At 45.8% G+C, this 26,742-nt stretch overlaps 1 protein-coding gene across 1 annotated transcript in view; it reads right to left on the reverse strand.

Annotated features, from left to right (window-relative positions):
- Positions 1 to 7,388: 7,388 nt before the first annotated feature.
- LOC311099600 (EH domain-containing protein 1-like) overlaps positions 7,389 to 26,742 on the reverse strand; it is a 34,670-nt gene continuing 15,316 nt past the window's right edge. Inside the window, exons 2-5 of the mRNA XM_084140312.1 lie at positions 26,376 to 26,473; positions 10,012 to 10,424; positions 9,683 to 9,847; positions 7,389 to 9,520 (exon numbers count right to left, since the gene is read on the reverse strand). Of these exons, the coding sequence (XP_083996438.1) occupies positions 8,999 to 9,520; positions 9,683 to 9,847; positions 10,012 to 10,424; positions 26,376 to 26,473 (1,198 nt within the window). The 3' untranslated portion in view covers positions 7,389 to 8,998. The remainder of the gene's footprint in view (positions 9,521 to 9,682; positions 9,848 to 10,011; positions 10,425 to 26,375; positions 26,474 to 26,742) is intronic.

Genomic DNA, 26,742 nt, shown 5'->3' on the forward strand with positions numbered 1-26,742 from the left:
GCAAACTTTGAAATTGGATGTCCTTGCAGACCCTTAACTCCATCCTGTACATTCGATATGGACTGAAGCTGTCTGGTGAGGCTTACTATGAGCACCAGCTGCCTGATAATGTTTTGCAGCTTTTGGCACATCAGCTGCTTACTCATTTAAGTCAGCTCCCTCAGTTGCTGAACCTGCCATAGAGAGCCTTGACCAAAATGACGATGACCCACTCTTTCTGTGAGCCAGCACAGCCTGTGTGGCTCCTAAGTGGACCATAAGGTTAAAAACCAAACCAAACTTAAGAAAACTAAACGAAACATTTGTAAAAAATAAATAAAAAAGTAACTCCGCCAGTGTCTCTTTTGGGTCACTTTTGCCGGTCCCAAGCCCGGATAAAGGAGGAGGGTTGGAATTGTGACATAAAAAAATACAAGAATCGACAGAAGAAAGTTCATTTGTAGTTCTAAACATATTTAGGGTGCTTTTTACTCACTTATTGTCTCTCCCACGACGTTATTCCTCTCTCCTATAGCATCCGCCACAATTACATGCACATGGCCAATTATGCAAATTAGGTGATGATGTAATTTAGCGACTTTTAGGACAGCCAATAGCTACTTTCCTTACTAAGGAGTTGGCAACACTGCAAGTTGCCACAGAAAGCATTGAGCTAGGCTGAAACACCTGCATTTTGGAGCTGCCTTACTCAAGAAAGCAAAAAAAAATACCATGTTTGTATGCGGCTTTATTAACTCCAAAACAAATTAAACATTGTTTGCAAACTGATATGTGACACGTATTAATGCCAAAATAACATGCAAAACAGGCAACAAAAAATAAACGTTTTTTAGCTAAATAGGTGGGGCTCAAAACAGGTGGGGCTCTGTACGTTGCCTGATCCTTATGGTAAATGGAAGAAAGGAGAAAATCCTATCGATACTATTGTTGTTTGAGGAGACTACCTGAACGGAGAGCATTTGTGTCCAAACCACTACAGTGTGGGAATTGTAAAATATATGGTCATGCATCAAATGTTTGCAGACGGCAGAAGTATGGTATTGAAGAATCTGTGAATGGAAAATGTTGCAACTGTGGTGGGGATCATACTCAGGACTTCCTTGAGTGCCCTGTTAGGGTGAAAGAGGTTGAGGTGTCAAGGATCAGGGCTATACAGCAGATCTCCTATGTGGAGGCGGTGAAGAGAGTTGGAGGGGCAAGAGGCCACAGTGTCGAAGAAGATATGGCGGTGGATGCATTGCAACCAGTTGCTAATGTTTTAAATCAATCAAGTGATCTCGATATACTCATTGTGAAGAAGTTGGATTTTGTAGCATTTATAGCCACAGTGATTAATTGTACAGCACAAGTGTCTAAGAAGTCCAAGAAGCTGGACATCATTATATCTGCAGCCGATACGTTTTTAGGTCTCCAAGACTTCACGGCAGAAGCACTGCAATGTCAGGTGCTGATGTGGATGTGGTGTAGGAGTCAGGCGCAGGACACAGAGGCTTAGTCCAACAGACTTTACTTGTCATAAAGTGACAAAATACAAAATACGGGCCTCGAACAAACAGAGGCGAGCGATTACGCAAACTGTGCGTAAAAACACCAAAACAAATAAACAGAGCAGAAACTCGCAGCTCCTACGGTCAGGCGGACAATAACACACAACACAAGACTAACCAAACGAGAAACTTATAGGAGACATAATCAACCAAACAGGAAACAGGTGTACACAATCAGACAAAACCAAACAGACATCGAAAACATCAAACGGTGATAGCTAGTACTCCGGGGACGACGACCGCCGAAGCCTGCCCGAACAAGGAGGAGGAGCAGCCTCGGCCGAAACCGTGACAGTACCCCCCCCCCTTGACGCGCGGCTCCAGCCGTGCGCCGACCCCGGCCTCGGGGACGACCAGGAGGACGCGGAGCAGGGCGCGTAGGGTGTCCACAGTGGAACTCCGTCAGGAGAGACGGGTCTAGGATTTCTCTCCTCGGCACCCAGCACCGTTCCTCCGGACCGTACCCCTCCCACTCCACGAGATATTGGAGACTCCCCATCCGACATCTCGAGTCCAAGATGGACCGAACTGTGTACGCCGGAGCCCCCTCGATGTCCAGTGGGGGCGGAGGAGTCTCTCTTATCTCATCGTCCTGGAGTGGACCAGCTACCACCGGCCTGAGAAGAGACACATGGAACGAGGGGTTAATATTCTTATAATCAATAGGCAGTTGTAACCTGTAACACACCTCGTTCAATCTTCTCAGGACTTTAAAAGGCCCCACAAACCGCCGACCCAGTTTCCGGCAGGGCAGGCGGAGGGGTAGGTTTCTGGTAGAGAGCCAGACTCGATCACCAGGTGCGTACACCGGCCCCTCACTGCGGTGGAGATCGGCGCTCGCTTTCTGACGACGGATGGCCCGCTGCAAGTGGACGTGTGCAGCGTTCCACGTCTCCTCCGAGCGCCGCACCCACTCATCCACCGCAGGAGCCTCGATCTGGCTCTGCTGCCACGGTGCCAGAACCGGCTGGTAACCTAACACACATTGGAAAGGGGTTAGATTGGTTGAGGAGTGGCGGAGAGAGTTCTGGGCCATCTCTGCCCAGGGGACATACCTCGCCCACTCCTCCGGCCGGCCCTGGCAATACGATCTAAGAAACCTACCCACATCCTGGTTCACACGTTCCACCTGCCCATTACTCTCCAGGTGGTAACCCGAGGTCAGGCTCACCGAGACCCCCAAACGCTCCATAAACGCCCTCCAGACTCTGGAGGTAAACTGGGGACCTCGATCAGACACTATATCCTCGGGTACCCCGTAGTGCCGGAACACGTGGGTGAATAGTGCTTCGGCGGTCTGTAGGGCAGTAGGAAGACCCGGCATTGGGAGCAGACGACAGGCCTTAGAGAACCGATCCACAACGACCAGTATAGTAGTACTCCCCTGTGAGGGGGGAAGGTCTGTGACGAAATCCACCGAGAGGTTAGACCATGGTCGTTGTGGAACGGGCAGGGGTTGTAACTTTCCCCTGGGCAGGTGTCTAGGCGCCTTACACTGGGCACACACCGAGTAGGAGGAGACATAAACCCTCACATCCCTGGCTAACGTTGGCCACCAGTACTTAGCGCTAAGGCAGTGCACAGTCCGGCCAATACCAGGATGTCCAGAGGAGGGTGACGTGTGAGCCCAATATATCAGTCGATCCCGAACCTCGAGCGGAACGTACGTCCGACCCACCGGGCACTGTGGAGGACTAGGGTCGGTACGCAACGCCCGCTCGATTTCAGCATCGACCTCCCACACTACCGGTGCCACCAGACAAGACTCCGGCAGTATGGGAGTGGGCTCAACGGACCTCTCCTCCGTGTCATACCGCCGAGACAGTGCGTCTGCCTTACCGTTCTGGGACCCAGGGATGTACGTGATCTTAAATACGAACCGGGCTAAAAACATGTTCCACCGCGCCTGGCGAGGGTTCAATCTCCTAGCTGCCCGGATGTACTCCAGGTTACGGTGGTCAGTCAAAATGAGAAAAGGGTGTTGAGCCCCCTCAAGCCAATGCCTCCACACCTTTAGGGCCTGTACCACGGCTAACAGCTCCCTGTCCCCTACGTCATAATTTCGCTCCGCCGGGCTGAGCTTTTTGGAGTAAAAAGCACAGGGGCGGAGTTTAGGTGGCGTGCCGAACCGTTGCGAAAGTACGGCCCCAATACTGGCCTCTGACGCGTCAACCTCTACCTGAAATGGTAAAGCGGGATCCGGATGCGCCAGCACCGGAGCCGAAGTAAACAGGTCCTTCAGTCTCCCAAAAGCCCTGTCCGCCTCGTCTGACCACTGCAAACGCACCGGACCTCCCTTCAACAGAGACGTTATGGGAGCTGCCACCTGTCCAAAACCCCGGATAAACCTCCGGTAGTAATTTGCAAACCCCAAAAACCGCTGCACCTCTTTAACAGTGGTTGGAGTTTGCCAATTACGCACGGCTGACACTCGGTCAACCTCCATCTTCACCCCTGACGCAGACAACTGATAACCCAAAAAGGAGATCGACTCCTGGAAAAACAGACATTTCTCTGCCTTGACATACAGGTCGTGCTCCAACAGCCTCCTCAACACTCGGCGCACCAGGGCTACATGCTCGGCTCGGGTAGAAGAGTACACAAGAATGTCATCAATGTACACGACCACACCCTGCCCCTGCATGTCCCTGAAGATCTCATCTACGAAGGATTGGAAGACTGAAGGAGCGTTCATCAACCCGTATGGCATGACGAGATACTCGTAATGACCTGAGGTGGTACTAAATGCTGTCTTCCATTCATCGCCCCCTCTAATGCGCACCAAGTTGTATGCGCTCCTGAGATCTAGTTTTGTGAAGAAACGCGCCCCGTGCAATGACTCCGTCATAGTCGCAATCAGCGGGAGTGGATAACTGTATTTCACCGTGATCTGATTGAGACTACGGTAATCAATGCACGGGCGCAAACCTCCATCCTTCTTCTTCACAAAAAAGAAGCTCGAGGACGCAGGGGAAGTGGATGGCCGTATGTATCCTTGTCTCAGAGATTCGGCTATGTAAGTCTCCATAGCTCTCTTCTCCTCTTGAGACAGAGGATACACATGGCTCAGTGGAAGCGCTGCTCCTGCCTGGAGGTCTATCGCACAATCTCCCTGCCTATGAGGAGGCAACTGCGTCGCCCTCGATTTACTGAACACGATTGCCAAATCCTCATACTCAGGGGGAATGTGCAGTGCGGGCACCTGGTTTGGACTCTCCACCGAGGTCGCCCCCACGGAAACACCTAGACATCGCCCCACACACTGGGCAGACCACTCCTTAAGAGCCCTCTGTTGCCACGAAATAGAAGGATTATGGGTAATCAACCAGGGAAGCCCCAACACCACCGGATACGCAGGAGAGTCAATCAGATATAGCTGAATAGTTTCCTCATGACCCCCCTGCGTCCTCATCCTAAGTGGCGCTGTGACCTCCCTAATCAACCCCGATCCCAAGGGACGGCTGTCTAAAGCATGGACAGGAAATGGGGCGTCGACTGGAAGAAGGGGAATTCCTAGTTTTAAACAAAAATGCCGATCAACAAAATTCCCAGCTGCGCCTGAATCTACTAGCGCCTTTTGCTGGGAATGAGGTGCAACCTGTGGAAAATGTACAGGTAAACAGACGTGCACAACAGAGAGCTCTGGGTAAGTGGGATGCCTACTCACCTGGAATGACTCCCCAGTGCGTGGCCTGTCGTCCTCTCCCCTAGGAGACCCTCCCCAGCACCTGGCCGCAGTGTGCCCTCCACGGCCACAGTTGGTGCAGGGGACAGCCCCCCTCGGGCTCCTCCTCCTCCTCTCTCTAGCGCCAGCACCTCCGAGCTCCATAGGGCTCGGCTCGGAGGTGCTGGAGGGTGGAATGGACGACCCCCACTCGGAACGTCCGCGGGTTGCCAGCAGGGTGTCAAGCCGGATGGACATGTCCACCAGCTGGTCGAAGGTGAGGTGGGCATCCCTGCAGGCCAACTCTCGACGGACGTCCTCCCGTAGACTACATCGGTAGTGGTCGATGAGGGCCCGCTCATTCCACCCTGCATCCGCCGCTAGAGTCCGGAACTCCAGGGCGAACTCCTGTGCACTCCTCCTCCCCTGTCGGAGGTGGAACAGACGCTCCCCCGCCGCCTTCCCCTCAGGTGGATGGTCGAACACTGCCCTGAAGCGGCGGGAGAACTCCGCGTAGGTGATGGTGGCGGCGTCTATTCCCCTCCATTCGGCGTTGGCCCACTCCAACGCCTTGCCGGTGAGACAGGAGATGAGGGCGGAGACGCTCTCGTATCCCGAGGGCGCCGGGTGTATGGTGGCCAGGTAGAGTTCCACCTGCAGGAGGAACCCCTGACACCCGGCTGCGGTACCATCATATGCCCTCGGGAGCGAGAGCCGAATACCACTGGGTTCCGGTGCTGGAAGAGGAGGACTGGCCGATGGTGATGGTAAGGTGTGCGGAGGTGTGGGCACCTCTCCGGTGACCAAACGGCGCAGAGTGTTAGACACCTCATTCATGGCGGCCCCAAGTTGCCGGATCATGGTGTCCTGATCGCTGATCTGTTCCTCCAGTGACTTGGGTGCCGCCGCTGCTCCTGCTGACTCCATGGGGGTGTGTTATTCTGTCAGGTGCTGATGTGGATGTGGTGTAGGAGTCAGGCGCAGGACACAGAGGCTTAGTCCAACAGACTTTACTTGTCATAAAGTGACAAAATACAAAATACGGGCCTCGAACAAACAGAGGCGAGCGATTACGCAAACTGTGCGTAAAAACACCAAAACAAATAAACAGAGCAGAAACTCGCAGCTCCTACGGACAGGCGGACAATAACACACAACACAAGACTAACCAAACGAGAAACTTATAGGAGACATAATCAACCAAACAGGAAACAGGTGTACACAATCAGACAAAACCAAACAGACATCGAAAACATCAAACGGTGATAGCTAGTACTCCGGGGGGGACGACCGCCGAAGCCTGCCCGAACAAGGAGGAGGAGCAGCCTCGGCCGAAACCGTGACATGCAAGGACTATTGTTGCTAGGAAATGTCTCGCCCTCACAGGAGACTGTGTGGGAGCTGATTAGAAATGTATTTGTTTGTTTACAGAAAAGCAGGTTGATTTTGTTAAGTAAACATTTATTTTTTGATAGTTTGTATGATATTTTTTTTTTTCCCCCACATTATTTCCTTTTTGGGATGCTTATTATCCACCCGCACAGTAGGTTGCGGAATGCACATCCAATTGTTGCGAATGCCATTATACCATAGAAGAGGAAGAGACGACAGGTCTTCATGCACATTTTTTCATTGAAAAATACGGCACCAAACATTTCCTTTAGATGTAAAATTGCACAACTAAGATCTCTTAGGCAAAAACGTCCAAATTAATGACAGATTTCTTGAGTTCTTAGATTCATTCTGACTATTTTGAGGAAGTGTATACTGGCGACGGCGTATCAAAATGGACAAACTGTACCATTGCCGTTTGTCTTTTTTTTTTCAAGCGGCCTTAAGGGAGTATGCGAGCACACTCGTTTGTTTCGGCTAGCCGAGTTCGGCTTGGCACCAGCCGAACTGAAGCATGCTGACGCTGTCAACCCCGCGCATCACTACAGCAAGCTAACAACATTGGTTGCATGAGCTAACATTTTCCCACTGTGAACATGTGGCAAAGGGTTAACATAGAATAATGAATATTTGTACTAATGTAGAGTATTTTACTAATGCATTTGAACAGATAGTACATGTTCATATAGTTCATTATAAGGACTACTGCACTGGAATGAACAAGGACAATTATGGCAGTGTTATCCAGTCATATCAAAACAGACAAAAAGTCTATGAAAAACAAATGTATTATAATACAATTTTATTTCAAAATAGAGACTAAAAACAATGTACATATGAACATTTAAGAGGGCTGTAAAGTTGAGGCACTTCTACATAAACTTCTACAGCGACTGTCATTGAAGGCTAACCAAAGATGTGACTGCCAGGGATCAAACTGGGATTTTGAAGCTGGTACTCTCCCCTAAAATCGGTTAATTGGTTTTCCATAAATATATTTGATCAGACATCTTGCCAATGCATACTGTATGCCCAACTAAATCTGGACGATATTTAAAAAAAATTCATATCATGATAAATTGACTGAAAAAAACGGCATAAAATGTAGCTTCAATTTCACAAATTTAATAATTTTGGACAAAATATATGGTTTACAGGAGACTTATCAGACAGATGTTACAGAAGACACCAGGTAGCTAGGCAACGTTGTCCAAGACAAAAGTTTGTCTGTGAGCTAATAAATCTACAAGTCAGTGACAATATGAGGGACAACAATCTGAACTTATCACTCTCCCTTCATCCCCAATGTTACAATAACGTAAGGTTGATGATCCGTCTGCATGTCAGTTGAGTCTACACAAGAGAACAAAGCAGAAGTATTTGGCATGCTGGGAAGAATACACTGTAATACATTGTCTATTGTTATTATTCATTGTGGGGTGACCTATCTTTGCCCTGCCACCAGGTAGCCCTATATTTGTGCTTCTGCAACTCTTGTTTCAAGACTAAAAAGCCACATTTCCTTTGAGGATTCACCCCAGTGTTTTACCCAAAAGGCTCAGACTTTTCTCTTGCTTCTGCAACTCTTTCTCTTGCTTCTGCAACTCTTTCTCTGTGCTTCTGCAACTCTTGTTTTCAGACTCTAAGAACACTTTGCTTTATAATGGCTTTAGAAAAACATACACATTGTTTTGATTAGAAATTATATCATATTATGGTTAAACGTTTGTAAGTAGAATAAACAATTGACTAAACTCGGACACAAATCACATCGAATTTAATGGAAGACAAGGATTAAATAACATTTTCCCCAGCATATATTTGTTATGAGTTCCCCTTATTTCTTTGTAATCGTTTATTGATTTGTTGAGTGACCTGTATAAGTATACAAACCCTCTTATATGAGAAAAAAATAATGAAAAGGGATGGCCCTACAATAAATTTAATTCACTTTTGAACATGGCCCAATGTGGAAATTGAAATGTGATTGTATTGAAGGAGTGTGCACAAATGACCTCAAACGTCTTATGATAAAGATGAGAACTATAAGTAATAATAAAGACAGGGATTCACAGGTGATTAATAAGTTAAATGTTTTTCTCTTTCTTTTCTATTTTTGAATGGACTATGCTAATTGTCATATAGATACAGTCTCTAACATTAATTTCACCCCAACACCACAATTTATGTCACATTCCCATACCCCACACCTCCAGAACACCTTATCTAGACGGTTTCCACTCAAACACCCACTAACGGTCATATTTACCTTGGCCAAAAATACTAACCCTTTCCCTTTTAACTCATCCCACCCACCCCTCTCTCCCAAAAACCTCTAAGCCCCATTCTACTTGTTCAGGCCTATCCCAATGCCATATATGACAGATTTCCAACTCTACAGTCCCCTTTTAGAGGGGGGGATAAGGTGTTCTGGCAGGTCAGTGGGAAGCTCGTGCCCCTCAAGCTTCACCTTGATCAAGTGATTGGCAAGGGCAAACTCTTCGTCGTCCAGGAAACCGTCCTTATCAACGTCAGCCAGCTTCCAGATCTTCCCCAGCACTGTGTTGGGCAGCTTGGACTTCACCATTTCCTTCTTGGCCATGGCGCCCGACACTTTGCCGTTGACAGGAGACAGGGTGTAGAAGATCTCGTCGTAGGTGGGTTTGTCTCGTGCCACCACCCACTCCAGCTCATCAATGCCCTCGCCTGCACCCTCGCCGTAGCCATGGCCGAAGGGCCCATTCATAGTGCCCTCAAAGGCGCCACCTTGGACTGACTGGCTGGGCATGGCTGCCTCCTCCTGGCGGACGAGGGTCATGAGTTTGGCGATGTCGTTGGATAGCATGTCCTCAACGGCCTCCAGCAGCTTGGGCTTCACCACCTGGAACTTACTGAAGTCCTGGTTTGCCAAGATCTCCTGTGTGTTCATAAAAGTGAAAGGAGGTCAGGGGAATTCTAGTCAAGTAAAGGTATCTGCAATGCTCATCACCACTACTACCGCTATCATTACTTACATGGCCACTTCGGTTAACATAATTACTAGCTCCACTGGAAAAATAAATAATATATATTTGTGTACCTGCATCTTAGCTAGTTTGGGGAAGTCTCCGGGTGAGATCTGGTGCTCTTTCTCAATCCTGGTGTAGATCTCCCCCAGGTTGGCGATCAGCTCCTTCTTCTTATTATCCTTCCCAAACATGTTGGGCATCTCCTTCTTTAGAGAGCTGATGATGTAGGCGTGGACCTGGAGGGAGGGAAGACTAAATAAATCACATCTGGACCTAAACAGCTAACCACTGATCAATTTAGATTTTGGCACGAGGGTGATACAATAATGCAGTATAGTAATTGCTTTCGGAGATTAATGTTACTGTTAACATGCCCCAACATTTGAGACCTAGGTCTCACCTTGGCGAGGCGAGCCCGCTTGATGAGGTCATTGAGCTTCCTCAGAGCAGCATTCCGAGGCAGCCCCTGGATGTCCTTGAAAAGGTCCTGTTCCTCGGCCTCAAAAAGCTTCCGGTTGTCTGGGACCAGGAGCGGCTGAGCCCAAAAAGAACCGATGTACACCCGGATCACCTCTGGAGTGCCGACAATTTTACCAAGAGACCACATGAGGGCACCATAGACCCTCATCAGCTGCTGCGTGCCAATCTGGTCAGCCTTGTTCAGAACCACCCGCATCTTGTCCTCATGGTTCTTCAGGGCGCGGATCACCTCAGAGAACTCGTCTGAGATGTCCAGTTTGTGGGCGTCGAAGAGCAGGATGATGCGGTCAACACGCTCGGCAAACCACTCCAGCACTGCAGCAAAGTCATAACCTGAAGAGAGGAAAGAGGAACATTTTATAAGGGATGTGAAATCTTCAAAACAAACATGTGAATTAAATCCTTTTATCAAAAGGTTAAGATTTAAATCATATGAAAATGGTGTGAGATGTAGTCAAACAAATTCCAGCCCAACACAAGTTAAGGCATCTGTGATCATGTAAGGAGTGTAAATATTCACATAAATCCACACCAACTTGATTTCAATTGTGTGAGCCGCTCCTAGTAGTCCATGGGCCACCCACCAAAAAAAGAAAAGGCATTCCGTTACCCAGGAAACAAAACTAAGTTTCAACATCATTACGTAGATACTTTTATGAATATGAACACTGTGGTTCAAAACTTGTGTAGGTTTAACATTAATTGTTTTATATCTTTAATCAAAGTTATGATTAGAGGAAATATATTTTAACCATGGAAATATGTTTTAACCATGTACAGTGGTTTTCTGAACAACATTTCTGGTGGGTGACCCTTAGACTATAGTAAGAGTGTTTGTTTCTCTATGCAAATCAATAAACTCAGATTCCAGCTAATCCTGTCTCTATGGTCCCTCTCCACACGGCAACAGACACACACCCACCCAGCTACAGATCCAAAAACAGGTATATTTTACAATGAGAGAGACAAAATGTGTTTTTCCTGTGCCAGGAAAACCAAACAACACCCTCCTCCATCTTCCTCCCTCTTCTCACAGTGTGACACCGACACTGACCCTTCACCCATGACCTCCAGAGCATAGAAATGGATAAAGCAGAATCCAGTTCATTGAACGTGACACACCTAGTAAAGCCTTATGAAATTGATGTGATGATGCAAGCGAGTTTGGGCCTCACATTTCACCCTCATGTTCTAAAAGATAAGCATCAGGTATTATTCATAGTTGTTTTCTGGAGCACAATTTGTTGAACCCTAGCCTATATAAACACACTGAACAAAAATATAAAACACAACATGCAAGAATTTCTAAGATTTTCCAGTTCATATAAGGAAATCATTACATTTAAATAAATAAATTAGGCCCTAATCTATGGATTTCACATGACTGGGAATACAGCTATGCATCGGTTGGTTGATTGTGGCATGTGGAATGTGGTCCCACTCCTCTTCAATAGCTGTGTGAAGTTGCTGGATATTGGCGGGAACTGGAACACGCTATCGTACAAGTCGATCCAGAGCATACCAAACATGCTCAATGGATGACATGTCTGGTGAGTATGCAGGCCATGGAAGAATTGGGACATTTTCAGCTTCCAGGAATTGTGTACAGATCCTTGCGACATGGGGCCATGTATTATCATGCTGAAACATGATGTGATGGCGGCGGATGAATGGCACGACAATGGGCCTCAGGACCTCGTCATAGTATCTCTGTGCATTCAAATTGCCATCGATAAAATGCAATTGTGTTCGATGTCCGTAGCTTATGCCTGCCCATACCATAACCCCACCGCCACCACAGGGCACTCTGTAAACAACGTTGACATCAGCAAACCGCTCGCCCACACAACGCCATACACGTGGTCTGTGGTTGTGAGGCCGGTTAGACTTACTGCCAAATTCTCTAAAACGACATTGGAGGCAGCTTATGGTACAGAAATTAACATTCAATTATCAACCAACAGCTCTGGTGGACATTCCTGCAGTCAGTATGCCAATTGCACGCTCCCTCAAAACTTGAGACATCTGTGGCATTGTGTTGTGTGACAAAACTGCACATGTTAGTGGCCTTTTATTGTCCCCAGCACAAGTTGCACCTGTGTAATGATCATGCGGTTTAATAAGCTGCTTGATATGCCACACCTGTCAGGTGGATGGATTATCTTGGCAAAGGAGAAATGCTCACTAACAGGGATGTAAACAAATTTGTCCACAAAATTTGAGAGAAATTAGCTTTTTGTGCGTATGGAAAATTGCTGTGATCTTTTATTTCAGCTCATGAAACATGGGACCAACACTTTACATGTTGCTTTTATATTTTTGTTCAGTGTATATATTTCACTCCAGAATAGAAGAGGATTCAATGTTTTTAAGCGATTGTTTTTGATCAACATGCAAAGGAAACCGTAAGACAAATTCTTGGTTCTGAATGAGGACAGACACTTTATACATTGCATTTGTCCCATCAAACTAGACATTCACAGTGATCTTTTAAATGAATGAAAGTCCATTCTATCCACTCTATTTCTACGACAGGGATGGCTTCTCCCCACCTCCACACACACACACATATCCTCCCCTGAATGACAAACAGGAAAGAGCCTTTGGCGCATAAATTGTGCAGCGGGGAGACACTGGGCCCACGAAGAGACCTCTTCCTCGCCTCTGTTTAGAATGGTTATTTATTTGTTCATTCTGAATTGAACTAGAGGGCAGCAGGGCACTAACTCTGCCTTGGCACGCTGTGCTGGAGGTGGAGACTAAACATAGTAATTGTGGCCATTCCCTTAAAAAAAACTAGCAACGTCCAGTTTCTAAAATCGGTTTGGGAAGTAAAATGCAGAGAACAGTCTGACTCAGCGTTCCATTTGAGCAGCGAAAAACAGATTTGTCTTCATCTGATCTCACCATCTCTCTCGCTCTCTCTTACACATACATTAAAATACCTCCATTGTAAATGGTGCAGAGCTTTTTGTTATATGCAATAACTAAGCTACTCATAGCCTAGAAAAAAGACATAAATAAAATCATATTTCTGCTGATTCAACCAGAAGAGAAGCCCTAAAGGCATCAACCTGTCTGTGTGTGTAAAGCCTGATCTTGCTCTTTTTTCCTGTCTGTCGAAGGATTAGTGCTCGACTAATCATTAGCAATTGGGAAAAGACGAGAGACAAGATCCAAAACAGAGTCAATTAAACAGTACAGTAGTTTGTTAGAATTATGTTATTCACTAGGATAATAAGCACAGAGAGTACTAATAATGGTGGCTGTAGTGAATCACAGGAAAGTATTCTTCCGTCAGCCTGGGTTTTGTGTCGATGTCAGCAGGATGTGTGATCTCTGGACCGATCCAATGAGGGCGTCACCTGGCAAAGTCCACGAGAACAGCTCCTCTTATCTCTACTCCCTTTAAGGAGGGATGTGCTGGTAATAAAGTCAGGGATGTCAAATCTACACCGAGGAGATTAAAAAGAACAGCACTGCATGTCACAATTCTTCACATTTAACCTGAAGGTTAATTGTTGCCACACCACATTGTAATTGAACAATCAATCTCTGGTGAAATAAAGTTGAACACTTCAAGGTGAGCTCAATCACAAGAGAGAAGGGACATTCTGGATATCTTTGAGAATGTCCAACCTCACCTCGTACCAGCCAATCAACTATATGTCAGGCCCACCCAGTCTGTTTCAAACAATGGCATTATTCATCATCTTATTCACTGATCTGCCTGATACAGATACGGTCAGGGTCAATTCTGCACTTCTTGCATTAACTAAAGAGTTGAATTGCCCCCAACCCTGGAGTGAGACAATTATTGGTGGAAGGTATTTTTCAGTTGTGTTTTTCCAGCAGCACAGCTAGCTAACCCGTCTTCCTTATTACAAACTTTAGGTAACACACTACATGGCCAAATCAGTGGATTCGGCTATTTCAGTCACACCCGTTGCTGACAAGTATATAAAATCGAGCACACAGCCATGCAATCTCCGTAGACAACCATTGGCAGTAGAATGGCCCGTGCTGAAGAGCTCAGTGACTTTTTGTGGTCCTCTGTAGCTCAATTGGTAGAGCATGGCGCTTGTAACGCCAGGGTAGTGGGTTCGATCCCCGGGACCACCCATACGTAAAAATGTATGCACACATGACTGTAAGTCGCTTTGGATAAAAGCGTCTGCTAAATGGCATATTATTATTACTTTCAACGCGGCACCGTCATAGGATTCCACCTTTGCAACAAGTCAGTTGGTAAACTTTTTGCCCTGCTAGTGCAGCTTCGGTCAACTGTAAGTGCTTTTATTGTGAAGTGGAAACGCCTAGGAGTGGTAGGCCACACAAAATCATAGAACGGGATTGCGGAGTGCTGAAGCACGTAGCGCGTAAAAATTGTCTGTCCTCGGTTGCAACACACTACCGAGTTCCAAACTGCCTCTGGAAGCAACGTTAGCACAAGAACTGTTCGCCGGGAGCTTCATGAAAAGGGGTTTCCATGGCTGAGCAGCCGCACACAAGCCCAAGATCACCATGCGCAATGCCAAGCGTTGGCTGCAGTGGTGTAAAGCTCGCCGCCATTGGACTCTGGTGCAGTGGAAACGTGTTCTCTGGAGTGATGAATCACGGTACACCATCTGGCAGTCCGACGGACGAATCTGGGTTTGGCGGATGCCAGGACGACGCTACCTGCCCCAATGCATAGTGCCAACTGTAAAGTTTGGTGGAGGAGGAATATTGGTCTGGGGCTGTTTTCCATGGTTCGGGCTAAGCCCATTAGTTCCAGTGAGGGGAAATCTAAGCGCTACAGCATACAATGACATTCTAGACGATTCTGTGTTCCAACTTTGTGGCAACAGTTTGGGGAAGACCCTTTCCTGTTTCCGCATGACAATGCCCCCGTGCACAAAGAGAGGTCCATACAGAAATGGTTTGTCGAGATCGGTGTGGAAGGACTTGATTTGCCTGCACAGAGCCCTGACCTCAACCCCATCGAACACCTTTGGGATGAATTGGAACGCCGACTGCGAGCCAGGCGTAATTGCCCAACATCAGTGCCCAACCTCAGTAATTCCCTTGTGGCTGAATGGAAGCAAGTACCCGCAGCAATGTTCCAACATCTAGTGGAAAGCCTAACCAGAAGAGCGGAGGCTGTTATAGCAGAAAAGGGGGGACCAACTCCATATTAATGCCCATGATTTTGGAATGAGAAGTTTGACGAGCATGTGTCCACATAGCTTTGGCCATGTAGTGTATCTGCTATCAGCAACTATCTGCTATGAATGCACGCATGGAGTTGAGAACGATACCAAACCAGGAGAGATCATTTCTCATTTCAAAATGATGCAATGATAGAGAATGTGGCACTGCCTAGGGTGAGAATGATCACTGTATGCCGAGCTGGTGGAGAATGTCAGTGTCATACTCAGATGCCTATATGAAGCATAGGTTAGAAATTTGAGACAATCCTTGCAGGGCTCAGAAATAGACATACTCAGCTGTCCGTCCGATAGCAGCACGCCTGTTTGTATGCGTCTAGGCACCTACACCGCAAGACAACCGGCACAGTCTACTCAACTCATCTCTAATAACTATCTCCTCTGTATCCCCTTGTGAAATGGCTAGCTTTTCACACTAATGGGGATCATTCGCCCTCTCCAGTTAATAGAAAGGCTTGGAACAGAGGAAGGATCTAGGAATGGAAATTTTAATTCCACAATACAATGGCTGATGACATATTTGTTGGAACATGTTGGAATCCTGTATGGCCGGAGGTCAAACGATTCATTGTGGGGTGTGTGAATGCATGCGTTCAATAAACTAAAACTGAACTTAATAAATTTCAGAAATATAAAAACAGGCATATGGTGGCGGACATGACCACTCTTTCTCCTTTAAGGTTAAGGAACCAGCCACGTTGCATAAGCTGTCTGTTGTCACCACGTGTTCAAATCTCTTCCAGTCAGCAGACACAGCAACCCCTTTATTACCAGCCTTAATTTGCCAAGAAATGTCTAAGCGTGAGAGAGAATGCCTGTGACACCCGAAACCTGACACCCGGGAGAAAACTTGGGAGTCACCGAGGAGGACCTTGAGCATGTATACAGTAAATAATGAACGGTCTGTCTAAGTGAACCTTGCAAGACACGCTAGAGTGACAAGGACATCACCTCATTCAGCTGCCGTCCCTTCACAGATGAAGTAGTAACCTAGATTCACTACTGTAATCCTGACAAGGCAAAATAGCAGTGTCCTTATAAGGAAAAGTCCTCACTCTAGCACCCCAAAAGAAAGGTAGCTAAATAGCCTACTCTTTTTTCCATATAGCCTAGTCAAGCAGGCCATAGTATTATGATTAACAGAATTGTAAAGCAGTCATGGAGCTGAGCGAATAGACAAATACAGAGTCAGAAGACTTGGATATTATTAACCGCCCTTGCAAGGTCTGAGCCAGGGCAAATGGAGATAAGTATCACTTTGAGGCAGATAACACAATACAATTAAAAACCAAAAACTACGTTTTAATTGAGATTTAGGCATTGGTATGAAGCCGAAAAAGGAAATTCACCAGCACCACAATGCCTACACTCAACCCATGCTCTACCAAGGTTTTCCAGCACACTGCTTTGACCTACTACAGTAGCTAAGCTTTGACTTACTACAGTAGAAATGTTGGTCTATTGTACTTCAAGCAATGTGTATGCAGGTTAAATTATATAAAAACAAGCTTTGCTTTTATACTTACAAGACCATCATGCTTGATTGAGCGAGCGGTTGTCTTGTAGTAATGTGGTACCTGCCTGTATTTTCTTAAACCTTTTAGCAATACATGTTGGAACATTGCTGCAGGGACTTGCTTCCATTCAGCCACAAGAGCATTACTGAGGTCGATCATTGATGTTGGGCGATTAGGCCTGGCTCGCAGTCGCCATTCCAATTCATCCCAAAGGTGTTCGATGGGGTTGAGGTCAGGGCTCTGTGCAGGCCAGTCAAGTTCTTCCACACTGATCTCGACAAACCATTTCTGTATGGACCTCGCTTTGTGCACGGGGGCATTGTCATCCTGAAACAGGAAAGGGCCTTCCCCAATCTGTTACCACAAAGTTGGAAGCACATTATCGTCTAGAATGTCATTGTATGCTGTAGTGCTAAGATTTTCCTTCATTGGAACTAAGGGGCCTAGCCCGAACCATGGAAAACAGCCCCAGACCATTATTCCTCCTCCACCTAACTTTACAGTTGGCAGAAATCTGACAAACTGATTTGTTGGAAAGGTGGCATCCTATGACGGTGCCACGTTGAAAGTCACTGAGCTCTTCAGTAAGGCCATTCTACTGCCAATGTTTGTCTATGGAGATTGCATGGCTGTGTGCTCGATTGTATACACCTGTCAGCAACGGGTGTGGCTGAAATAGCCAAATCCACTAATTTGAAGGGGTGTCCACATACTTTTGTATATATAGTGTATATGCTCTCTTAGGTAAATAAATTAAACTAGCTCCAGTAGGCTAATCTTTTTGAGTGTGAACTGTATTACTGTACTGTACTGTATTATACGGACTGGAATTACGCACATCGTTCAAACCATGATAAAGCAGAAGAGAACATGCGATTCTAGTGCAGCACATGCGGCTTACAAAGTTACAATTATAGGCTAGCGAATTTGATTTTAAATATAATAGGGCCTATTTGTATAATTAGTAGGCTGACGCATATATACACTTCATAATATTTCCCCTAATGTTGTTAGCCTACCTCCTCTTTCTCTCTCTATTGTTGCTTCATTCCTTCCTCGCTTTCAACAGTTAAATGAAATAAGTTTTGTTGTCCTTATCGTCATCATTCTAATGACCTCCTTGAATAATATAGGACTAGAAATAGATGCAGAAGGCTTTCACTTCTCTTCACAAAGATTGTATGGTTATGGGTCTGAATAAATAACTGCTACAGCCTAGTGCGTTCGCTCTTCTTTCAAACTACCCGTGAGTTCTATTGGGCTGCTGTATTTAACATTCAGCAAAAAAGAGCTCTTCAAATATTCTATTGGTATAAAAAATACTAAAAAATAATGTCCAGCAAGCTATTCTAGTCTAGCTTTTCCTGCATGGGACTCCAAGAGCTAAGGAGTGTTTTTTAAAAGGAGAGGCCAGCGGAGCACAGGTGCTTATGTATTGCGCAAGAGACAGAGGCTATAAATTAAGCTTATTATGCATAACCCATCATTAGATTAGCTAAATATAAGGCTAATACTGCATTGAATGCCTAAACTGAAAGGGGCAGGCTAGGACATTATATACAGTGGGGAAAAAAAGTATTTAGTCAGCCACCAATTGTGCAAGTTCTCCCACTTAAAAAGATGAGAGAGGCCTGTAATTTTCATCATAGGTACACGTCAACTATGACCGACAAATTGAGAAAAAAAAATCCAGAAAATCACATTGTAGGATTTTTTAATGAATTTATTTACAAATTATGGTGGAAAATAAGTATTTGGTCACCTACAAACAAGCAACATTTCTGGCTCTCACAGACCTGTAACTTCTTCTTTAAGAGGCTCCTCTGTCCTCCACTCGTTACCTGTATTAATGGCACCTGTTTGAACTTGTTATCAGTATAAAAGACACCTGTCCACAACCTCAAACAGTCACACTCCAAACTCCACTATGGCCAAGACCAAAGAGCTGTCAAAGGACACCAGAAACAAAATTGTAGACCTGCACCAGGCTGGGAAGACTGAATCTGCAATAGGTAAGCAGCTTGGTTTGAAGAAATCAACTGTGGGAGCAATTATTAGGAAATGGAAGACATACAAGACCACTGATAATCTCCCTCGATCTGGGGCTCCACGCAAGATCTCACCCCGTGGGGTCAAAATGATCACAAGAACGGTGAGCAAAAATCCCAGAACCACACGGGGGGACCTAGTGAATGACTTGCAGAGAGCTGGGACCAAAGTAACAAAGCCTACCATCAGTAACACACTACGCCGCCAGGGACTCAAATCCTGCAGTGCCAGACGTGTCCCCCTGCTTAAGCCAGTACATGTCCAGGCCCGTCTGAAGTTTGCTATGAGGAATGGGAGAAGGTCATGTGGTCTGATGAGACAAAAATAGAGCTTTTTGGTCTAAACTCCACTCGCTGTGTTTGGAGGAAGAAGAAGGATGAGTACAACCCCAAGAACACCATCCCAACCGTGAAGCATGGAGGTGGAAACATCATTCTTTGGGGATGCTTTTCTGCAAAGGGGACAGGACGACTGCACCGTATTGAGGGGAGGATGGATGGGGCCATGTATCGCGAGATCTTGGCCAACAACCTCCTTCCCTCAGTAAGAGCATTGAAGATGGGTCGTGGCTGGGTCTTCCAGCATGACAACGACCCAAAACACACAGCCAGGGCAACTAAGGAGTGGCTCCGTAAGAAGCATCTCAAGGTCCTGGAGTGGCCTAGCCAGTCTCCAGACCTGAACCCAATAGAAAATCTTTGGAGGGAGCTGAAAGTCCGTATTGCCCAGCGACAGCCCCGAAACCTGAAGGATCTGGCGGTCTGTATGGAGGAGTGGGCCAAAATCCCTGCTGCAGTGTGTGCAAACCTGGTCAAGACCTACAGGAAACGTATGATCTCTGTAATTGCAAACAAAGGTTTCTGTACCAAATATTAAGTTCTGCTTTTCTGATGTATCAAATACTTATGTCATGCAATACAATGCAAATGAATTACTTAAAGATCATACAATGTGATTTTCTGGATTTTTGTTTTAGATTCCGTCTCTCACAATTGAAGTGTACCTATGATAAAAATTACAGACCTCTACATGCTTTGTAAGTAGGAAAACCTGCAAAATCGGCAGTGTATCAAATACTTGTTCTCCCCACTGTACATACATTATTGACATTAGGTGGCTTGGCGAGCAAGGCATTAAGTGACACGAACCGCTCGGTGTTCTGCGCCAGCAGGGGGCCTGTGCTACTTCTCTCATCCACCTAGGTGGAAACGACTTAGGAGGAGCTGGATGTTCCAGTGGGCCCAGAAGATAAAGAAGTGCATTGAGAGGGCCCAGCGCTCCGTCAGTCAGCTGGTGTACGCATTTCAGGGAACACAATCCGCCACCCTGCCATTACTCCAGTACAGTAGATGATGTTGGATGCCAACCGCTGATAAACCCCACAGAAAAAGAGGCGGGGGCAACAACACTGGTAGCTAGCTAGCTCGGACAATAGTAGTGTGTCCTTCGGTCCCGCCTGTCGGGCACGGTTTTCCTGCAGTTCTGTTAACTACGGCGAGGGCAGGTGTTCGGCATGCGGGAGCAAAGGACGCTGTGCTAGCTAGTTAGCTAGCTAGCCAGGCAGCTAGTTAGCTAGCAGGAACCCAATAGAATGCTCGAGGGGTGGCCCGAATTGCAGGCCTCAATCACACACTATTGGCAAGACACGCGCAGTAGTACGTACACACGTACACACACACACACACACACACACACACACACACACACACACACACACCACAGTACCTGTCCATTGCCACTCAGCAATGCTCTTTGAAGAGCCACCTAATAATTGAAAATAAGCACACCGTGCGTGTGCGGGCTGGTGTGTTGGGACTGGGGTGTCAACTATACACGAAAGAGAATGGTCAGAACCCTGCCTATTTCTACCATTTCTCTTCTTAATATCTGATTTTAAACCTAACCTTAACCACACAGCTAACCTTATGCCTAACCCTAACCGTAACCACACAGCTAACCTTATGCCAATCCCCAACCTTAAATTAAAACCAAAAAGCACATTTGTGTTTTTATGTATTTTTACGATAACCAATTTTGACTTTGTGGCTGTGGTAACTAGTGGAAACCCTTCAGATTCCATGCCGGTGACATTAACGCTTATGCTTCGGACACAACGACTGCTTCATTGCGTTTTGGTACACCAGAAGTATATTCATTTCCAATGGAACGCTGCGTTTGCCTTGCAAACGTTCTATGTGGTGCATACGTTGGATTTATCGAACGTCTGCGTCAAACTGTATGCGTAAACAGGTTGACAGAAATGGTAGCAGAAGGTGAATGTTGAACTTTTGTTGCACACATATCTAGATGATGCTGCATACTATTTTGCGCAATGACGCAGTCGATGTGCTCAAAGCGTTTGCGTAACATTCACCATTTCTGTCAACCCGTTCACGCATACAGTTTGACGCATACGTTCGACGGCAAAAGTGGAAATATTTTAACTCTGGTGGCAAGTCCCGTCTACTGTGGCGGCTGAAGGCATTCACCACCAGTCTCAAAGGCATTTACCATCGTGCTTGCGCAAAGGTCGCGCAAGCAAGCAATAAAGTTGGTGTTTAACCTGGGAGCACCTGCACTCCCCTGGCTACTTTTTACTTGGATGGTGACTTCAGGTTTTGGGAATACATTGAAAAGTAACTTGACACTGTGTTAATCAGCCAGCGCACATTTGGATTATAAGGACAAGAAAAAAATTGCATTGATAGAGGGAGCATACTGAATGCTGTAACGTTAGCTAGCTACATTGCTAAGCAAGCAGGATTGACTAATGTATGGAGTAACGTTAGCTAATGTTAACGTTAGATGAGCAATGCCAATTGCATGTATTATACATTAGCAGCATGGCAGTTTCCACAAAGTTTGGCATTGACTATGAACTTTACTTAGCTAGCTAGCTAGTTGTGCTTTGTTTGTGGAAGAATGTGGGATTGCTATATTGTGCCGGTGCATGATCCGTACATTCAGCTAACATTAAAGCCTTTAAATGACGTAAATGTAAATGTAAATGTTGTAACTAGCAATATCAGCCAAGAACGTTCGCCATCTTATTTGTGTTTATTACACCAAGTGTCAAAGCCAACAGTTTACACAGATGACTTCAGCCATGTAAAAAACCTTCCATAGCAAAATATAGTTAGATTCCTTTGCTTGTAGTTTGCCTCTCAACCGACTGGTGTTAGCTAGCTACTAGCACTTTTAATGCGCAACCCAACTGCTTTGGTCCAGTTTTAGAACTCAGATTCGCATTGTCAGAAATGCTACAACAATGTAGCACATAGTTGGTTCTTAATGGACATAAATGAGCACGTGAGAGTGATAAATTATACATTTAATAAAAACTGTTGCACCTACAAACGTATTCAGTCCGAAAGGTGGCAAGTCGAATGGTCACTTTATGGATGCTGTAGCCCCGTTTTAATCAGACATCTAGAATTTCAGTTAGGTTTGGGCAAATAAATAATGGCCAACAAAGACATTCTGTTAACAGAGCTATTAGATGAAAATGAAAACAAAAGAAGGTGGGGATGAAAGGGAAATTAGTTTGGAGTGGGATGAGAGAATTTGTGAGGGGAGATGGACTGACAGCATTCAGTTTGGACATGTGCCACAGGGACAATGGGGAAGTGTACTGCAGTGACCCTGCATTGACTATGGTGTGGGTTTCCTATGAGTGTGTGTGTGGGTTTCCTATGTGTGTTTCCTATGTGTGTTAGCCCCTGTGTCTGTGTGTAGTTGTGTGTGGTATGTTATAGAGAGATAAGAGCGCAGCTTGGGGAAAACACAACCAACAACCTCCTATTTTCCATCAGTGACTAATGATTGTAGCAAATGGCCCCACTATTGCTTAATAAAAAATGTATTCTGACCACAATAAGCACTACACAAACTGTTGTAACATCAGTACTGCAGCAGTATCATCAATCCTGGTTCAATATACTGTGTAGGAATGTAAATTCAAATTCATTCCAGCCTGCCCCAGTTCACTTCTCTATGGTGCTCATGTGACTCTTGGGTACTGAGAAGTGTTCAATACTCTCTCCAGTAAGCGCATGAAAGCCCTGTTGCGATGTCCCAGTCCCTGACTCCCCAACCTAAAGTCAAGGACAGTACAGCACACAGTCTCACCATTTCCCCTGGACTTCAAACACTAATTCGACCTCCTGCCTTCAGCACTCCAACATCAAAGAGTTCATTTAAAATGTGTCAAGTCTACTTTAATACCACCAAGGTTGTAGTAAAAGACCAACAATAAAAGCCTCCCCGTTTTCTCACCTTCTACCTACCATCGCATCTAATTTCTGTCCCCAGGAGGCTGTTTTACCCTGGGGTGACCCTGTGGTGGTTAGGCTAGCATCCTCACACTTAGCCTAACTATTCACCCAAGGTGACTAATCTGCTAAGGCGTAAGGACCAGGTTAGAACATGTGAAAGCGCTCGCACCACGGTGAAAGGTGAAGGGTGAACCGGTCAAGGTGTAGCTGGCCCTGGGTTAAAGATGTGCGGCCTGTAAACTGGGGCCTCTACGGGTCTATATGATTAGTGTAAACACCCTCTGTTCTGTTCTTCAGCTAGGCCTAACTCCATTTGTCTGGCTTGCTGTGACTCATCTTTATAGTCTCTGTGCAGGTGATGGTCTGGCGCACACACACACACACACGTCCTTTCGCCCTTTCTCATATGCAACCACACTGAGCTGAAGGGCAAAGAGTAAGCGTCACACTGACTTGGAAAGGCATTTTAAAGCACACAGCCTAAATGTCTCTTAGCTTTGCATTGTTAATTGTCCCTTCTTTAAGAGATTGGCGTACCTGAGTGCAGACAAACAGTCCTGGAGGCATATTTAAATGAGGGGCCGCAGTGGCTCGCGTGGCTACACACGCGCACACTAATATGACCCCACCATCGAAAGGTGAGACTCTCACGAACATGTCGGTTGTTTTGCGCTAGGGCACCCACAAGCCTTACAAGACTCGTCTGAAGGTACGAGGGCATTCAAAGGGGGCGGGGGGGCGGGGGTTGTGCGGCCGTCAGTTGCCCATCCCTGAAATAGAGTGTAAAAACATATACCTAGAGCTCAATGTATGCTTTGGATGAAGTCAAAAGGTTCCAGGCTCAACATTGAGTTAAACTAGCAACTCTTCCCGTTATGTCTGTCCATCCTGCCTAGGAGTCAGGGTTTTGCCCTAACCCTCCATCCTCTAGCCCGGTCCCTCTCTGAGGCCCCCACTGTTTCCTGGCCCCTGGTGGCCTTCCTCTCTGTCAGGACATTTATCTTGGAGTGGGATGGCACTCTGTCGTCACTGTGTACAACATGAGGGGGGCAGTGGCGTGGAGAGGTTCTGACATCCCCTCTTCCACAGTACACACATACAGTTGAAGTCGGAAGTTTACATACACTTAGGTTGGAGTCATTAAAACTAGTTTTTCAACCACTCCACAAATTTCTTGTTAACAAACTATAGTTTTGGAAAGTCGGTTAGGACATCTACTTTGTGCATGACACAAGTAATTTTTTCAACAATTGTTTACAGACAGCTTATTTCACTTATAATTCACTGTATCACAATTCCAGTGGGTCAGAAGTTTACATACACTAAGTTGACTGTGCCTTTAAGCAGCTTGGAAAATTCCAGGCTTTAGAAGCTTCTGATAGGCTAATTGACATAATTTGAGTCAATTGGAGGTGTACCTGTGGATGTATTTCAAGGCCTACCTTCAAACTCAGTGCCTCTTTGCTTGAAATCGTGGGAAAATTAAAAGAAATCAGCCAAGACCGCAGGAAAAAAATGGTAGACCTCCACAAGTCTGGTTCATCCTTGGGAGCAATTTCCAAATGCCTGAAGGTACCACGTTCATCTGTACAAACAATAGTGTTTATACTTGCGTACTGTGGAACCACGCAGCCGCCATACCGCTCAGGAAGGAGACGTGTTCTGTCTCCTAGAGATGAACGTACTTTGGTGCGAAAAGTGCAAATCAATCCCAGAACAACAGCAAAGGACCTTGTGAAGATGCTGGAGGAAACAGGTACAAAAGTATCTATATCCACAGTAAAACGAGTCCTATATCGACATAACCTGAAACGCCACTCAGCAAGGAAGAAGCCACTGCTCCAAAACCGCCATGAAAAAGCCAGACTACGGTTTGCAACTGCACATGAGGACAAAGATTGTACTATTTGGAGAAATGTCCTCTGGTCTGGTGAAACAAAAATATAACTGTTTGGCCATAATGACCATCGTTATGTTTGGAGGAAAAAGGGGGGCTCTTGCAAGCCGAAGAACACCATCCCAACCGTGAAGCACGGGGGAGGCAGCATCATGCTGTGGGGGTGCTTTGCTGCAGGAGGGACTGGTGCACTTCACAAAATAGATGGCATCATGAGGAAGGAAAATTATGTGGATATATTGAAGCAACATCTCAAGACATCAGTCAGGAAGTTAAAGCTTGGTCGCAAATGGGTCTTCCAAATGGACAATGACCCCAAGCATACTTCCAAAGTTGTGGCAAAATGGCTTAAGGACAACAAAGTCAAGGTATTGGAGTGGCCATCACAAAGCCCTAACCTCAATCCTATAGAAAATCTGTGGACAGAACTGAAAAAGCGTGTGCGAGCAAGGAGGCCTACAAACCTGACTCAGTTACACCAGCTCTGTCAGGAGGAATGGGCCAAAATTCAGCCAACTTATTGTGGGAAGCTTGAGGAAAGCTACCCGAAACGTTTGACTCAAGTTAAACAATTTAAAGGCAATGCTAACAAATACTAATTGAGTGTATGTAAACTTCTGACCCACTGGGAATGTGATGAAAGAAATAAAAGCTGAAATAAATCATTCTCTCTACTATTATTCTGACATTTCACATTCTTAAAATAAAGTGGTGGTCCTAACTGACCTAAGACAGGGAATTTTTACTAGGATTAAAATGTCATTAATTGTGAAAAACTGAGTTTAAATGTATTTGGCTAAGGTGTATGTAAACTTCCGACTTCAACTGTTCACTCCCAACAGGAAGGTACCACCGCTTAACACCCTTCACCTTAAACAAAAAGGTGAACAATTGTGTCCTGAACAAAAACACTAGGCTACATCTCCACCCAATACACTTGCCCTAAGACCATATATAGGAGGTAGTTGTTTTCTGACGCAGATCACACACACAGGAATTCAGCCTATAAATCAGAGAGTAGGCTGTTCTGCAGTAATATAAACAGGACGGCTAAAAATACAGGCCTTGTTATGCTCTGGTAATGCAACGAATTCAATTTCATTCCTCTGCTTCACTACGGATGTGTCCGAAATGCCTACAGCATGAATCTGCATTCTCAAGGGCACAAAGAAAAATAACTCTAATAATAAGACAGAACATGGAGGGAGAGAGCAGGAGGGGAAATGAACAAGGGAGAGGAATAAAGGGAAGAAGAGCTGAGAGAAGGATGCAGAAAGTGAAGAAAGATTGGGAAGTAAAAGAACGGTAGAATGAAAAATAGGAGGTAAAGCACCAACCTCTGCTGAGCCTCTGCTTCTCTCCAGACAGGATTCCTGGGGTGTCGATGATGCTGATGCTCTCCAATACAGCGTTGGGCATCTGTGCACACACAAACCTGGGAGAAAAAAAGAGACTGAGTGATGATACGTAGTAGTCGACTGGTCGACTGACATTTCTTTAGTCGAGCAGTTGCAAGTCATTATTATTTTTATTTTTTACAAATCATGGTGTACAAGACACCTGTCTGATTGGCTCCTGTCTGAGTGGAATGATCCATTGTGCAGGCCGTGGGGCTGGCACTGCCCATTAGTCTAAGACGTGCTACTGAAATTGTATATGGTTATATTATGTAAGAACAATGGTGCAACACAAATAAAAAAATAT

This window comes from Coregonus lavaretus (genome assembly GCF_964263955.1).
Source record: "Coregonus lavaretus genome assembly, chromosome: 24".
Classification (NCBI taxonomy): domain Eukaryota; kingdom Metazoa; phylum Chordata; class Actinopteri; order Salmoniformes; family Salmonidae; genus Coregonus; species Coregonus lavaretus.